Below are 18,232 nucleotides of genomic sequence, written 5' to 3'. Positions count from 1 at the left end.
TGCTGCAATATCATGAAAATCTTCAAAACAGACATGTATAGCTAGATCAACAATGGAATCTGAATTCATTGTATTAGACAAAGCTGGAGAAGAAGTCAAATGGCTACGAAACTTTCTAGAAGATATTCCATGTTGGATAAAACCAGTGCCTGCTACATGCATCCATTGCGATAGTCAATCAGCAATTGGAAGGGCACAAAATGCAATGTACAACGGTAAATCTCGACATATACGTCGTAGACACAATACTGTTAGACAATTGCTCTCTACAGGCATTATCTCTATAGAGTATGTGAAATCAAAAGAGAATATTGCGGATCCGCTAACTAAAAGTTTAACAAAAGAGCAAGTCGAAAGTTCATCGAAGGGGATGGGATTAAAACTAATAAAATAATCAAAAGTTTTCATGGTGGCAACCCAACCTAGTTGACTGGAGATCCCAAGATCTAGGTTCAATGGGACAACCGAACTGTGAAAAACTTAGTATGCACTGGGAAGATTTTACTTCTACCCATTCCTATGATGAGCCAGTGCCTAGCTGCCGCGAAATAGGTTAAGATACGCTTTTAATGATTTCTATATCTTGATTTGTTCAAGTGGAGTATAGCAGAATTCTCTTTATGGAAATCACCTATGTGAGTGAGAAGGGGCCGCTTCTAAGAGAATTAGGTAAACATGAATTCTCTAAAAATCACTCATGAACCAGGAGGTGTCCAAGGCCAAAATGGACACAAACGTGAGAACCAACTGTGTTCGAAGAAAAACTGTGTGACTTCTATTGTCTAGGTTTCCACAAACGGCTGACTGTTCAAAGCAATTTGCTACTGATTGGCTAAGGAATTCCGATAGATTTTACTAGGAAAAGTTCAAAGTCATTGACTACTTTTCCCGATGCAGTCTTCTTCAATTTTTTCTTTGAAAAACCATATCAGATGTTATCGTTTGGAATAAAGGCCAACATATTTCATTCATGTGGGGGATTGTTGGAAAAAATGGTTTAATGGGTCAACTTTGAGCCCAAATTTCAGTGGGACCCACCTTTTAAATAATACGGGACCTAGCATATTCACGTTCTACTCCGCGAGATGATTAACGTGATATATTTATTTATCGAAAACCATTTAAAATTGAATGAAATATTAAGTGTTAAAGTAACCCACATAAACTAAGGATTATGGAAGAATTTGATTTGTCAAACACTTATCCCACATAGGAAAGTTAGGAAACTTTGGTGTGGTTTATAAGGTGGAAGTTTGGAATTGGGTTTGGGCCCCAAGGGGTACCAATAGTCTTTGGAAGGGGGAAGACCTATATCCTATTGGGTTCGGTCATAAACCCACACGCATTCGTCGCCGTCGCCGTCGCCGTCCGTCCTACCGGCCGGCTCGGCACGGCACGGCACGAGCACGAGCACGAGCACGTACCCGTGTCCGAGCCCGAGTCCGGTTCGGTTCGGTGCGGGTCCAGGTCGACCTTTACACTATATTAACTTTTTGGACAAAATTTATTTAAAATTTTGGGCCAAATTGTAAATAATCAAATTCTTGGGTACAAAATGAAATTTAAATTTTGGCTTATTCCGGGTGTTTTATTTTCTTTTAACAGTCGACTGTTAGCCGACTTAACAGACACGACTTTTAAGAACAGTATGTCTGTTCGGATTTTTGAGGCTTGTCTGAAAGGTGATGACTGTTCGAATGGCCACGAACAAGTCTATAAATAGCCAGCCTTTCTACCAGAAAATTTACACCATTTTCATTGCAAACTTTCTGTACTTTGAATCTCATTTTCCTCTCTCTCGTTCTGATATTGTCTCGAACTAAAAAACACTTCGTTGAGTTCGTTGGAACTCCTACAGACTTCAGTGCTGCTTCCGTAGGAGACGAAAAATTCGTTTTATCCTGGGAAACGATTGCTGGACGCCTTTAGCACCATTGAAGACAGTAAATTCGATTTAAGGACACATCGTGAAGTCGGTGGGCTCGAATTACAATTTTTGATCCTATTGATCAATTCTTGCATTCAGGTAATTCTGTCGGATTGTTTTCAAATGAGTGAATTTAAACTCTAGAAACAACAATAGTGGCCTCTACATAAATTTTGGAGTACGTTTTTTTCTTTTTGTCTGTGTTCCCAACCAACTTTGCAAACTTCATTTTCAAATCCCACACACACACACACATATCTAGTCAATAAAGAATTTAAATTATGAAGGTTATAATTGTTTTTAGTATTAGTTTAATTGCGAATTTGCCAATATTAGTCTATATTTGACTTATGTTTATAAATTTTAAATTATGTTTCTCAGACATTTTGTAAGATTTATACAAGTACTATTCATCTGCATGTTTGATTTTGATTTTTCACCCCTCAAGAATTAATTTTTTGACCGTTATCCCTAAGTTAATATTATTTTTTACTTCTTCTCTCATATGTAGGATCCAATTTTCTTTTTAACAGTGAAAAAAATCAATTATCATAATTACTACCGAACAAACCCTTATTCATTTTTATCTATATATAAATAAAATCATTTATAAATATTTTTCAAACGTATTCTTGATAGATATATTATAGAGTTCGGTGAATTGAAAAGTCACAACTCAAAATGCAAGTCAACCTCTACAGTAGAGAGAAATTTAACAGATATTTGATATTTCCAATTTTTAATTATAAAATATTGACTTACAAATGATGAAGTTTACCTTATTCTATATAAAATATATATATTTTTTTCCCTCTCACTTTCTTAGTTTCTTTCACAAGGAATTTCATCGTACAAAAAAAACTAATAAAAAAATATATTAAACTACCAGTAAGCTAAACTTCAAGATTTTAAATCTTAATTATTACAAAAAAGATTTTAAGTTTCATAGAAGTAATAAAGATGTAAGAGTTCATTCCGACCAGATTGAGTTGATATAAAGCCTTACGTAAGTATATACATTCTAATAAAACTTTCTTTTCTATTGGTCAAACTTCAACTTAATCGTAAGTTTTATTAAATTTACAAATTTTATTAACTTTTCAACCACAGTATCAAAATTTACGAAAATTTTGTCAAACAAATTTCCTTCATTTTTCCCCTTTTATCCCTTCGACTCTTATTATTCATACAATAATTTAGAAATGAAATTTCGATCATACATCTCTTACTTTGACTCTCTCCAAAATTGTCGATGACATTATATTGTAATGCCCACTAAATATTATTAAACACATATAGAAAACCGCTAAGCTAATCTATCAAAATGGTATCATGTCCAATGGTATAAAGTTAGATTTTGCTTCTTAATTTGAATGGGTTCTTAAAAAATTTTGAAGTCTTGTCAATTGTATGAGTATCACGTGATTATCTAATGAAGATTTGAAGGTTGGACTGAAACTTGCTTATTTAGAGATTAATATACAAACTTGGTACTCAAATGATACATTAGGGACCAATAGTGTAATTTCTCTCTAGGATTTTAAAAGAAAATATGAAAAATATGAAAAAGCTGAAGCCAAAAAGGGATATCTTCTTTCCAAAGGCTTTGACATGGTCAAACGCGTTGGTTCCTGTTTTATCTATAAATGCAAGACACGTTACAAATGCTGGTCGGAGTGTCATGTTTGTCGAACCTTAAAAAACAAAAATTTATTTACAGGTGAAGTGCAGTCACAAATAAATAATACTTTATAGTTAATTAAAAGTTATTCTGAAAATAATTCTTACTCCCCCCACACCCACCACTAAGATAACGAATATTTTAAATTATAAATTTTGGTGCTTTAAGGTATGGATGGGCAAACATGGGCTTTGAACTTGATGTGTGTCGTAACCCTCGAGCACCAAGTTTGTGACGAAGTAGTCCGTGCTTTCAATTGTGACTATTCTTGGGATTGCAAATTTCGATGGTATGTTTAGACTTCTACAATTCTATTATTCCTATCAATACATACTAATTGCATGTACGATGGTCGAATCTCATCACTCCTTGACTTTTTTGAAATTCGTACAAAAAAAATAAAAATTGCTATCTATGTTGGTCTGGCACCGACTAAACATGTAGCGGGTAAGAAAAGCAAATGAAAAAAGAGTGATGCTTGATATACAGCTCTTAGAGTTGTACACCCCTTACAGCCCCCTCACAATAAGGGGACCCACAATTATTTTAATCGGGTGAACGCCCTCAACATGTGAGGGGGCTACACAAACATATTTTTCATGAAAAAATCATGTAGGAATGGCAACGGCACAGATGCACCATTGCCACCTCCGTCTCGATCTGCACTTAAGGCGTGAGTGGGGCAATCCTCATCCCTTTTACAACCCCATCTTATGTTTTATAGGATAATTTGGAATTTGGGTTAATGGACTTGATAATTTGTTCGAGTTAGAACGTTATAAAATTGGAATAGGATAATTTTAAACAAAATTTTATTTTTATTTTTTAAAATAACAAAATAAATGGCAGCAAACCTCGCTTGAAAACTGCCCTATCAGGCGGGACACCATGAGGCTCGGGATTTTCTGGTCAATTTTCCATCCCTAAATTGGTGATTTTATTTATGTAAGAAATTCACTGATACATAATTTCAAATTGAGTAATGTTATTTGTAGTTGTTTATTATTATAGTCGTCCTACATGATATCAAATCACTAATCGATATGTGTATGCCACGTAGGACGACTTCGATAGTGAACTACTTCAAATATCATTATTCTTTTAAATCACTTTTAATCTGAGCCAATGATGCGGAGCTAATTTATCATATATTCCCCGTATTTTAAAAATCCAACTACATTACATAGAAGAATCGACAAAACCAAACACGCGTAGCAACAAAACTAACGTCGCCGAACACGCTTGTAGACTTTTCAACCATTAACCTAAAAATTGCTTCTTCCTTGAATTTTCTCTGTCATTTATTTGTATTTGAAGATCTATTAAACTTCTTATGTATGCTTTCTTACTCTTTATTTAATTCCCACGTCTATCTGATCATTTTGTTTCTTTTCTCCTCTGTCATTTCTTGTTTTGTTCTTCTTCACATTTGACAAAGAAGTGAATATCGTTTTTTCCGGAGCTTTGGATTGTACAAAAGGAGCTTTTGTTTTTCAGTTCGAAAGCTAGTGATTCGGAAGAAGCATTGAAAAGTTGAACCAAGGTGACTTTTTATTTTATTTTCTATTTTTTATAATGGTTATACTCTTTTATGGGTTTATGTAATTTGATGTTCTTAACACGTCTAAAAGTACTGTGGTTAATTTGAGAACTTTAATGTTGAAATTTGCTCGATTGAGCTTTCCCGAGTCTAGGACTTCTACCTGGTCAAATGAGTAGCCAAATGCCTTGTATGGAGATTATGGTCTACATATTTAAGTGATTTGAGGATTTTACCCTTAAGAAGTCTGAGTTACCTGTGTGAATGTGTGTGTTTTATTGTAGTTTCTGTAGTTGTGATTTTTGAGGATCTTTAATTCGATGGTATTTTAGAAGATTCATCATTTTCCATACTGGGAAAGGCAGATTTCTTGTTCCATGATAAACTGAATCTTCTGGGATACCTTATTATTTAAGAAGATTAACGTTTTTATGTGGTAAAGATAAAGAAAACCAAGACAACTGATGATTCTCCTAATGATCATTCAAGTGTTTCAATTAACGTAAAATGAACTTTGGTTCTTGTGATGGAATTGTTAATGTGATTTGGTGGAGTCTAGGATATCAACTATTGTCGTTGAGTATGAAGACGGATCATCTGATTGATGTGCAATTCTTCATCGTTCCTTTGATTATTACATTGATTTCTTACCACGAAAAATATTAGGGCCGATTTCTTTGCTAGGTGGAATTAAGATTCTTTTTTTAAAAGGAAAAAAAAAAAAGGAACATTTTTGTTGTTCTTGCATCTGATAGTTTGTCTTCACGTATATTTTGCTCACGTTTCTTCTCATGAACAGGTGCCTGCTTTTCCTTAATCAAATACAAAGTTTTTGTGATAGTAATCATGAGCAATCTGAAGCTAGGAGTGGAGGTTGTGAGGGCTCACAATCTTATGCCGAAAGACGGGCAGGGTTCATCCAGTGCCTTTGTGGAACTCCATTTTGATAATCAGAAATTTCGCACCACTGTCAAAGAGAAAGATCTTAACCCGTATTGGAACGAAAGTTTCTATTTTAACATATCTAATCCAAATAATCTACACGGTCTCTCGCTGGAAGCTCGGGTCTATAACAGTGAAAAGAATACTGATTCCAAGTCGCCCCTTGGGAAGGTTCGGATAATTGGTACATCATTTGTCCCCTATTCTGATGCTGTTGTTTTCGATTATCCTTTAGAGAAGGGAAGTATTTTTTCGCGTGCAAGTGGGGAGCTTGGCCTGAAAGTCTATTTAACGGATAGTCCATCTATTCAGTCTTCAATCCCACTTCGTGGAATGGATTCTACTTCATATTCTAGTTTGCACTCAATCGACGGTGAAGAGCCTTCTCAGAAAGTTGCAAATGGCGTCTCAGACTTATTAGATGGTCACAAAAAGGGGAAAACACGAACATTTCACCATCTTCCTAACTTGAATTACCAGCAACAACAGCAGCCATCTTCTTCAACATACAATCAACCGATAAAATATGGGGTGGATGAAATGGCTTATGGAGCACAAGTACCACCAGCTTTTCGAATGTACCCAGGTTCATCCTCACAGCCTGCTGATTATCTTCTTAAAGAAACAAGCCCTTACCTTGGAGGGGGACAAGTTGTTGGCGGACGAGTAAGACGTTCAGACAAGCCATCCAGCACTTATGACCTAGTCGAGCCAATGCAGTTCCTCTTTGTACGAGTTGTCAAAGCACGTGACCTTCCTTCCAAGGATCTTACAGGTAGTCTTGACCCTTATGTTGAAGTTAAACTTGGTAATTATAAAGGAGTCACAAAGCACTTTGAGAAAACGCAAAACCCTGAGTGGAACACCGTGTTCACCTTTTCAAAGGATAGAATGCAGTCATCTGTGTTGGAGGTTGTGGTTAAAGACAAGGATATGGTTAAAGATGATTTTGTAGGTGCTGTTAGGTTTGATCTTTATGAGATTCCCACTCGAGTTCCACCAGATAGTCCATTGGCTCCAGAATGGTATCGACTAGAAGATAGGAATGGAGAGAAAAGAAAAGGGGAACTCATGGTTGCTGTCTGGATTGGCACACAAGCCGATGAGACATTTCCCGATGCTTGGCATTCAGATGCAGCTAGCCCTGTTGATAGCTCCGTGACTTCAACGTACATCCGCTCTAAAGTTTATCATTCCCCAAGATTGTGGTATGTACGAGTTAATGTTATTGAAGTGCAAGATTTAGTTGTGGCTGAGAAGAATCGCTTACCGAATGTACATGTTAAGGCACAGATTGGTAACCAGGTTTTGAAGACAAAACCTGTGCCCACACAAACTATGAATGCACTATGGAATGAGGATCTGATGTTTGTTGCTGCTGAACCATTTGATGATTTATTAATACTTTCAGTTGAAGATCGTGTCAGTCCAAACAAAGATGAGATTCTTGGTAGAGTTGTTATACCACTGGCCACAGTTGAGAGACGTGCTGACGATCGAATGGTGCACTCGAGATGGTTTAATCTCCAAAAATCAAATTCAGCTGAGGTTGAGGAGTCGAAGAAAGATAAGTTTGCTAGTAGGGTCCATCTTCGTGTAAGCCTTGATGGGGGGTATCATGTGCTTGATGAGTCTACTCACTACAGTAGTGATCTCCGACCAACTGCAAAACAGCTCTGGAAGCCGCCAATAGGTATGTTGGAGCTAGGCATTTTAAGTGCCGATTCCGTTCACCCAATGAAAACGAGAAATGCTCGGGGAACATCTGATACTTTTTGTGTTGCAAAATACGGTCAGAAATGGATTCGTACTCGGACAATTATTGACAGCTTAAATCCCAAGTACAATGAGCAGTACACTTGGGAGGTCTTTGATCCAGCCACTGTTCTTACCATAGGTGTTTTTGACAACGGACAAATTGGCGAAAATGATCCAAATGGTAACAGAGACGTAAAAATTGGGAAAGTTCGAATCCGAATCTCAACTCTTGAAACAGGCCGTGTTTATACTCATTCTTACCCCTTACTAGTTCTTCACCCTTCTGGTGTAAAGAAGATGGGAGAGTTGCATTTGGCAATACGGTTTTCATGCACATCAATGGTGAACATGATGTGTTTATACTCGAGACCGCTTTTGCCTAAGATGCATTATGTACGGCCATTGACTATGATGCAGCTTGACATGTTACGTCACCGAGCTGTCAGTGTAGTTGCAGCACGACTCAGTCGTGCAGAACCCCCTCTCGGAAAAGAAATAGTCGAATACATGACTGATGCCAATTCACATAACTGGAGCATGAGGCGCAGCAAGGCTAACTTCTTCAGGCTAATGTCAGTTTTTAGCGGATTAATATCTGTCGGAAAATGGTTTAAAGAAGTTTGTATGTGGAGAAACCCCATTACATCGGTGCTGGTGCATGTTCTCTTTATCATGTTAGTATGTTTCCCAGAACTCATTATGCCAACAGTTTTTGTATACATGTTTTTAATCGGACTCTGGAATTACCGATTCCGTCCAAGGTATCCTCCACACATGAACACGAGACTATCATATGCCGACGCAGTACACCCTGACGAGCTTGACGAGGAATTTGATACATTTCCCACCCGACAAAGCACAGATCTTGTCCGAATGAGGTATGATCGTTTACGCAGTGTGGCTGGTCGAATTCAGACAGTGATAGGCGATATCGCGTCCCAAGGGGAGCGAATGCAGGCACTGCTGAGTTGGCGAGATCCACGTGCCACAATCATATTCATGGCATTCTGCATACTTGCTGCCATTGTATTGTATGCTACACCTTTCCAGTTACTGATTATTCTCACTGGATGTTATGTGATGAGGCATCCCAGATTCAGGCACAAGTTGCCGCCCACTCCACTCAATTTCTTCCGTCGTCTGCCTGCTAGAACTGATAGTATGTTATAAGTTTTTCAGGTTCCTTTGCAACTTTTGTGGGAAATTATCAATTTGCTTTTATCGATTTTTGTATATTCTTAGTCGACAAGTTGTTTTCGATGTTATCCTGTAATAGAAACCCCCATGTATAGTCCAGTTGCTATTCCAGATCTCTTTTGTATGATTGATTATGCTTCAAGACTACATTCTGTTATTGATGTTTACTAAAGTCTGTTTCAATATGGTTTTGTATGGTCTACATTTTTTCCAAGTTTATACTGAACTATTAAATTCGTATACCTGATTTCAAATTTATGAAAAAAGAGAAAAAATTGCTCTTTATAGTGGGATTTATCTATTCCTTACATTGTTCGATCTTGATGGTTATTCACTGACCATGAATCAATGTCCAATTCCTCAGAATTTTTAAGTTTCTGGAGAAGAATATTTACACTTATTTTGGTTCATTAGTAGATTAATTGAGAGATTCGAAGATAGTAAAATCTTTGTCCATTTTCAGTGTATTTAAGTATCCAATGCAACTCGTTGCTATTTGCTAACTATGTATTGGGATTCGTGACATTTTTAAAAATTTGACAAAACTCTCATAAAATACTCCTCCACTAGGGACCTAATTGATTATGAGTCATAAAGGTGCAGTTTCTCTTGAGAAACAAATGATTAAATTTTCCGCATCATGTCAAATAGAAAAGTTTTGGTAGATTTGTTATATATGAGCGTTCACATGGTAGGATTGTTCATTCAAATCACGACATTTAGAACCTCAAACCATTAAAAATGTGACACCTTAGCATCAAAATTCACGTTGTTTATCTCTTACACCTCGAACGTCGATTTATTGCAATTTGAGTGGCTCGAAATCTAGTTTATCATGATTTATCAGGAGAAGCCCATCGTTGCTTTTGACCAGTCACCGGCGGCCTTCCTCTCCGCTTCTGATTTGGTGCTAGAGTTGCCACTGGGATAAATGAAGATGAAGACATGCCAATGAAACTAAGCCATTGTGCCCATAACCTGAGGCCTTCACCCAGTGAAACAACAGTAATGCCACCTTTGGATCCTTCATGAGCAAATGATGCACTTGAGCCGACTCATGATATTGAACCATCCCACCTAAAAACATAAAGTTTGAAAGATGAGACACGTTTATTTATTAAATTTAGTCTCCCACATGCCACTTCACCTATGAAGACAAAGACTGCAAATGAAACCGAGTCATCGTGTCTGTATTTCCATGGTCTTCCCCTTCTACACATAAGCAAATTAATTCACAGATAATTGCTTTGAATTTATAGCACACCAAAAGCAAAATCTCTTACAACTATAAATTGCATAAATTTTATATTAAATTATGGAGATTACAGGAAAGGGTTAGATTCTGACTAAACTGAAGATTAATGGAAACTAAAAGACATTAAGACAAGGGAAAACATATACAAAAATAGTGTGATATAAAGCAAAGGAAAAAAAAATGAAAGAAGCAAAAATAGCTTTTTTAGAGGGCCCAACCGGGTTCGAACCGGTGACCTATTGATCTGCAGTCAATTGCTCTACCACTGAGCTATGGACCCTTGGTCGAAAGCAAGCTCGGAATAATATATTAAAACGTATATTGGTTTTGAGATTTATAATTTATTATCCCTGAAAATTAGGCCATTTTCGTGATTGAATATTGGAGTTAATTAACAATTTAACAATTAGTCACAGTAAGATTGAAAAAATGAAAAGGTACGATTACAAAATAATTTGCCAATATTGAAGTTTTAAATTTAATCTAGTAACATTCAAAATTCGTGTATGAAATGTTAAGTTTCATGCAACACTAGTCCTCCTTCTCTAATGTTTATAAGTATTGATAAGTGTGTTTTACACGATTATTTAGGCTCTAAATCTACCTAATATTTAACCATTGAGATAATTTTTACTTAATTTAGTATATATTATTTTTATACGTGAAAAACCCGACTTTGAGGTGAATTGAGCATAGAAGAAGAGAATTGGAGCGTGGAGCTTAAAGTAGAGATACCGGGAAGTTTGACGTTGATTAGAAACTTTGAAAGTGCTAATTGGATGAATTCACAAGTTTTTGGTGACTAAATTCTACTTTTAGAGACCTACTTGAACATTTTAGAAACCTAGGAGGACTACAATTTAATTTGTTAAAAGTTGAAGGACCAGTGTGAACAAAATTAAAAGTTCAATTACCTAAATTAACAAAATTCAAAAGTTGAGACTGAAAATGTACAAACCAGAAACTTGGGGGAGCAAAAAGTATAACCACAGAAGGAAATTGGAAGTCGGACGGACTTATTTGTTGCCCCTCGTTCATCCCATTGAATTGGGCGATCGTCGAATTTGTCTGATTACTAGAAAATCCTGTTTTTTTAACTTAAAAGTAACGACACTCCGAGTTTTGATTGGGCTCCTTTCAAGGTATATGGGACTGCATAAAGAGCAAATCTACGTAAAAAAAGAGAGTTCCATTTCCATTCCACATATTATAACGTTAAAGAAGAGGAATTCCATATGAAAAACGTCAATTTTCTTGGGAGCATAATTGCAAGAAATTTTTGTAGGTTTTGGAATTATTTTGAAGAAGAAGAAGAATGAGTCGTTCAATATCATTGATGAGGGTCAAGACTAACGAGTGCCCCAACTTATATTCGAAAGAATTAAAGATGAAATTTTGTTAACTCTTGATTAATTAATTTCTCATTTTTAATTTAATTCTTGTTTTCTTGGTCGTCATTTGTTATTCTCCTACTCCTTTTCAATTATTTGCCACCATTTGAATGTATTCGTAATTTATATTGCTTTCGAAAGATTCAATGTAAATTAGCATACGATAATAAACAACATAAGGTCACGTAATAAATAAAAATATTATTATGCTCTATGAAATCTTTATGTAATGATATTTGTGAATTTATATGTTCGTAATTTAGTTAAGAGTTGATTAGTACAAATGAAGCATTATTATAATATCAACGCCAATCATAGATCATGAAATAATATTGTAGTTATTTACAAAGACCTTGTGAAATTATTTTGAAGAGTAAACTATTATTTTCGTCACTTTTATGAGGGTAAAATAAATATAACCTTTAAAGGCACCTACACTTTGTCTTGTCCTATAGATTATATATAACTACAAACATCAATTTTAAGTTTTAATTACACATTTTATGTGGGCCACAATTTTTATCATCTTTCAACGATACATTAACATCAATATTTATCAAAATTTGCTAAACGTTTAATTAAAAGCTTTGTCAAACAACCCCCGATTACACCGTTTGTTTCATAATCAGGAGTTAGCTCATCACCCTTATTCACCAAAATATTTGAGCATACAGTTCAAAAGTGTACTAGCCTGTATGGCCCACAAATCTCATCACATATTTCTCTTCGTTAATTGTGTATATTCCATCACATAAATGTTTGCTCTATACATTCATCAAAATCAATGCTTTTACATGAAAAAACAGTAAAGAAATCCTCCAAAAGAATTTTAAAATGTGCACCAATACAGGCTGATCCCATTCATGGCAAGTTGTGTGCTCTTGTAAGATGTAGATAAGAGTTAGGCAGAGAAGGAGAATGATGGCTATGTGGTTCCATATCCATATTTATTGAAACTTGCGATTTGCAGCTCGATATGCCTCTTTTGTGTAGGCAGCTTTGCTGCCATGGAATGTGATAAAATTCCAACCAACCTGATGATCCGTACTATCTCCCTTCAATCCATTTGACAAAATGTGGCAAAAGAAAAGGAAAAAAAAAAAATCCTTTTATTGACCCCATTATCTCCACTTCATAGGAACCACAATATCATCCTGTTGGCATCCAGAGGTCAATAACAGACAATAGAACCCCGTTCCAGAAGTAGAAGGCATAAGCTATTCGTTCTCAGGTTGGAAAGTAAGAGTCGGAGAAGGGAAGTCACTTCTTCGCATATGCTACATCTGGTTCGGAATTATCTGCTACAGTGTCTAGTTTGTGATCCTCAGGCTTCTGTCCAATCCTGAGCGACACCAAATACAGTAGAAAAAGGCATATTTTTGCACTTCTCCATGCATGTCAATTTTGCTGTCATCTCTTTGTATAGATGTATCAGAAGCTCCATTCTGCAAATTATAATTCACATAAACATGAGATCCTTTCAAGTTTCAAGAAGCAAGATATTTGAGTAAGATCAGAAACAAATTAAGATCTCAGGGATTTGGCTATACCATGTGGAATTTCATCATCCATTAAACTTCACCCCACTTTAATTAAAAATAAAAAAACCCAAAAAATGGGGGAAAACCCAAAGAACATATGCCTGGAAAATAGAAAATATATGAGAGAAATAGTTCCTCAGGATTCTAATACAAAAGCAAAAAGTGTAAAATGTTGTCGAGTTTGAAAAACACACGTGCAAGAATGTCGGAGTCCAACGAGTAAAGCTAAAAGACAGAAGTATTAGGCTTATAATATCCAATTGGTCCAAAGTTCGGAATTTGAGACATGGACACCAACCTCGCCAAAATTGTCACAAATCTTTAGATTTACTGGCCACATTAATGGAACGTGTGAATGTGATTAGGCACATGCATACACTCAAATCAAAATTATCTGATGCCAACAAGATGTACACTGCTTCAAGTAGTGAACTTGAACACGATGCTTGATCCACCATTTTCTGGACACTACTAGGAACTGAGCTGGCTGGCAATTGCTAGACCCTCCATGGACGATCATGAGAAAGACGGATATGGAGTTTCGAACAAAATAAGCTGGGATTATCTTGCAAAACTTTGGGAGGATGGCAAATGCTCGAACTTTGTTTACAAATGGCTGCACATGCCAACAAGTGAGCTGACCACATGAGATTTCAAAAGTTTAGGCGGTTTTCCTCTTTTGGATGGGGAAGGCCTCTTTGGTTCATATCAGCCCGCTTAAGATACCAGAATCTCATTACTTCTATGCACCGACAGTCGGGTGATGAAATTGAGGCCTCGATCAACAAGTTAATATTGATAGTTTATAATTAGCATTTAGCTCATATCATGCTATAACCCATCTCTTTTTTAAATTCCTCCTGGTTTATCAATCTTCTCAACTTTTCAACCTCATCCCATCTAGCCTGTTCTGCATATAAGTTGGAGAGACTCACATAATAGCTGGTATTTTTAGGATCTGAATTAATGATCTGTTTGGCAATAGATTCTGAAATGTCAACAGATCCATGAGCTTTTCTGCTGCCAGCAAGAAGAGCTCCCCATATGCGTTTATCAGGCTTAACGGGAATATCATTCACAAATTCAAGAGCCTCTTCTATATTGCCTTGACGGCTAAGCATGTCAACCATGCAAGCATAATGTGCAAGTTTTGGGGTAATACCATATATCTCTTCCATAGCATTAAACCAGTTCCATCCCTCATATTCAAGGCCACAGTGACTGCACGCAGACAGAACAGATATAAAAACAACATCGTTAGGCTCAATCCCGCAAGACAACATGTTTGCAAAACACTCAAGAACCTCATCACCACAGCCATTAATCCCGTAGCCGTTGATCATTGAACTCCAACATATAAAATCTTTTAAGTGATTTTCATCAAAAATAGCCTTCCCTTGCCTCACTCTTCCAAATTTGCAGTACATATCAATCAATGCCGAAGTCAAAAATGTATTAGACAAGTACCCAGCTTTAGTTAAGTGTGCATGTATACTTTCTCCAATCTCTTGAGCAGCCATTAAAGAACAAGCTCGTAATAAACTAACATAAATGGCCTCATTAGGCTTTTGGTCAGCCAATTGCATCTGTCTCGATGTATCAAAAGCATCACCAGCGAGTCTACCTTGAACATATGCCGCTATCATCACACTCCAGGCAACAACATCTTTCTGGTTGAGCTGATCAAACAACACCGTAGCTGATCCAACACTCCCAAAGCTGGCATAAACTTGAAGAAGTGCAGTCACCATGGAAACAGATGCAATATAACCCATTTTCAATACAAGGCCATGAAGTCCTTGCCCAATAAGATGCTCATCCAATTGTGAAGATGCTCCAATCACTTTTCGCATAATACATCCATCCATTTCAGAGGTATAAGATCGCATTTTGGAGAAGACAAACAATGCTTTTTCCGGACACTCATTTTCCAGGCACGCGTGAATTATACTCCTCCATGAGACAATATCTTTCTTAAGCATCCTATTAAAAATCAGAAATGATGCCTTCAAATTCCCACACTTGGCATACATGTCCACAAGCGAATTCTGCAAATTCGTATGAGAATAAATTACTCTCTTAATGGAAAAACCATGTAGTTCTTTTCCAAATGTCATAACACCAAGATCAGCACAGGCCGGTAGTATACTAACAACGGTCACAAGGTTCGGCTGCAGACCCCAAAACTGCATTTTCTTGAATAACTCAAACGCTTCAACATAGTCCCCATTCGTCACACAAGCCGAAACCATTGCGCTCCACAAGACGACATCTTTATTAGGTGTTTCTTCAAACAGTTTCCACGCAATCCTCATATCCCAAGCCGAGTAAACACCAACAAGTGCCGTGACAACCAATACTTCCACAAACCCCATTTTTACTGCAAACCCATGAATAACACGAACCATATCTCTCAAACCCATTTCGCCAATCACTTTAATCACGCTTAACATTGTCACAAAATTCGGTCTTTGATTGTTCATAAGCATTGTTTTGAACAAACCAATGGCCTCCTGAGGTCGATTTTTCCTTAACATACTTGATATTTTTGACGTCCAAGATATTGTATATTCGCTTAGGTCAAAAGAATAAACTGGGACAGCGGACTTTGAGTTTCTTCGATGGGAAGAAATGTGATATAGGCAGTTCATTGAGGTTTGAAAAAATGAGCGTCTTTTGGAGATTTTATCAAGCAGTTTGTACGCATTTTGAAAACGAGGTACATAGGACATGCCCAAAGAGTCCGCCAGATTTCTATATGATGTCACGGCTGGCTCAAGATTGTTGCGGCGGAAGTATAATTTGCTGATTATGATTTTGTATGTAATGTAAACAAACTGCGAAAAGCAAAATGAGAGAGTATTAAGTGCTCAGCCGCCGTTTGCCCCTTTTAACTCTCGTCAAACTAAATTAAAATTTTCTCCCCCTGATTTTCAAACGCATAATTTTTAATAAATTTATATTACAGATAAATCAAAAAAAAAAAATTCATTCTTCTACGACCATCAATTTTTCAAAAAAACACTATCCCCCATTATAATAAAAAATAATGAAGGCCAAACGAGAGCTTCATTGGCTTAGGGATTTCGCAAATATTAGTAGAAACTTTTGAGAATAAGTTTTTTGAATTTTTTTTATTGAATTATAATTAAAAGTATGAATAAATTATAAAATAAAATGCAAATGTAAACTTGAACATGAATATTAGAAAGTGTGAGTTACATCAAACCATACTTTAAATATTCAACATTCTAAAATTAAGTTGGAAGTTTGATATTTCAAAAATCAGAATTTTTTTTATTAATTATTTAAATAAACTAATAAAATTAGGGCCAAAAAATAAAAGGGGCTTTCATTTAAAAAGCCTAATCAAACAAAACATTAGTTTAAAAAGTCCACAAACTAAGTTCTTTGGGTAAAAAGGCTAAAGATATGGAAAATGAAAAATATAATTTGTAAATGACTAAAATGATCTTACATACGAAAAAGACATTGCTGCCCTAATTCCCATTTCAATTCTCATTTGACCCTAATTAAATTCTACCTTCCTTCCATTTGCTCTTCAAAATCGACTGTAGAGGTATGCAATTTATTTCTTTGTCATCATCATTTTTCTCTACTTAATGAAACCTTAAACTCTACATTCCATTTTCCTTGAACACTCATTTGGTTGAAGTGAGTAATAAAATCTTGCAATATTATTGTTGGGCATTTGGAGAAGAAAGGGGTGTTGTAATTTTCAATTTTTTGGTTAGTTTCTTTGTCAATTTTTTGAATAATTTATTCATGTTGTTGTATATATGTTTATGATTTTTATTTGAGAACAGTGATTTTGAGTTAATTTTATCATTAGATTAGAGTTTTGATATGGGTTACTCTCAAACCCTTTTTCTCATTTCTCATCATCTGTATCAGTTAGAGTAAAATGTAAGTTTGCAAAGGCATGTTTGGCTATTCTTTTTATTAACATATATTTAATTTTCGTCTGTACATAATGACTTACATGTCGTTTTCTGCAATCCATAACGACTTACATATCGTTATCAGTACTATACAATGTTTGAAATGTGATGAAACTTTTATATTGAATTACAGTTATGGACACCGCGAATATGGTATGGATATCAGTTTGTTTTTCAGTTGAATATGGGCAGTCGATTGAATGTGTTTTAAAATGAAAATATGCATGGAATGGCAAATAAAAACAACTCCTATTCTTGTTGCGAAAATTATTTCTTATATGGAATTATATAATAAAGTCAAAGAGGTGTTGAACATCAATTCACAACTTTTTCGGAATTTAATTGGAAAAATCGAATGATTAAATAATCTATTCACAACTTCAAGTGGTTACGAGTACAGTCATAAGATATCAGTGGATTGTATGTTTTTATTCCCAAATAAGATGGAATAAACCAATACCTTAAAATAGAAACCAGTACCTTGGCTTTGTTGGAGCGTACTCTTTTATTATTTCATTTATATTTATAATGGATAATTGATTTGGAATTATTTCCTGTAAATTACATAATCATCGTGTGTGTTATCTTACTCATTTACTTGCTTTCAATATAAAGATTCAGAAACTTGGATGTTTACTTTGTGATTTCGTATTGTAGCTCTCTTGATGGACATGTTTACTCAACTTTGCTCTAAGAGGAATTGAACATAGCAGGTCAAATATTATGTCAGCCTTTTCCATCCTCGACCCAAAGAAAAATGGGGAACGTCATTTTTTTTCCTTTTTCTTTAGGTACTACTGGTGGTGACTTTTTTACATAGAAATAATTGGTCAAGCATTTTAAGCAATTTATTCCTTTAATTTCATCAAGATGTAGGTCGAAAGTGTGTGTATATATGTGTGTACGATAAAAACTATAATGTAATGGCTGGCTTATATGCTAAGCGAACTTCCTAGTTTATCATCATAATTCATAATCCAAGTTCATAAGTTTGTGACAGTGCTGAGATTATAAATTATCAAAATTATTCAATGGATC

The 18,232-nt window shown here is 35.7% G+C and overlaps 2 protein-coding genes and 1 non-coding gene across 4 annotated transcripts; 1 reads left to right on the top strand and 2 right to left on the bottom strand.

Moving 5' to 3' along the window:
- The first annotated feature begins 4,905 nt into the window (after positions 1-4,905).
- LOC111384129 (FT-interacting protein 1-like) lies at positions 4,906-9,285 on the top strand. Its single transcript, XM_023008371.1, has 2 exons — positions 4,906-5,151; positions 5,948-9,285. Exon 2 carries the CDS (start codon positions 5,995-5,997, stop codon positions 9,016-9,018), a length of 3,024 nt encoding a protein of 1,007 aa, XP_022864139.1. The 5' UTR covers positions 4,906-5,151; positions 5,948-5,994; the 3' UTR covers positions 9,019-9,285.
- Positions 9,286-10,508: 1,223 nt separating this feature from the next.
- Positions 10,509-10,580, bottom strand: TRNAC-GCA. Its single transcript has one exon. It is a non-coding gene; the product is annotated as a tRNA-Cys (tRNA).
- Positions 10,581-12,416: 1,836 nt separating this feature from the next.
- LOC111384126 (pentatricopeptide repeat-containing protein At1g11290, chloroplastic-like) lies at positions 12,417-16,147 on the bottom strand. 2 transcript variants are annotated; one of them, XM_023008366.1, is made up of 2 exons: positions 13,531-16,147; positions 12,417-13,136 (listed from the first exon to the last, which is right to left on the bottom strand). In XM_023008366.1, the coding sequence occupies exon 1, from the start codon at positions 15,962-15,964 to the stop codon at positions 14,054-14,056; it is 1,911 nt and encodes a 636-aa protein (XP_022864134.1). In that variant the 5' UTR covers positions 15,965-16,147; the 3' UTR covers positions 12,417-13,136; positions 13,531-14,053. The 2 variants fall into 2 exon arrangements, with proteins under 2 accessions (XP_022864134.1, XP_022864135.1); XM_023008367.1 differs by having other exon boundaries at positions 13,610-16,147.
- Between the last annotated feature and the right edge of the window lie 2,085 nt (positions 16,148-18,232).

Source organism: Olea europaea, unplaced genomic scaffold (genome assembly GCF_002742605.1).
Source record: "Olea europaea var. sylvestris unplaced genomic scaffold, O_europaea_v1 scaffold2850, whole genome shotgun sequence".
NCBI lineage: Eukaryota > Viridiplantae > Streptophyta > Magnoliopsida > Lamiales > Oleaceae > Olea > Olea europaea.
The sequence above is the reverse complement of the archived record's forward strand: the minus strand, read 5'-3'. Positions and strand labels throughout refer to the sequence as shown.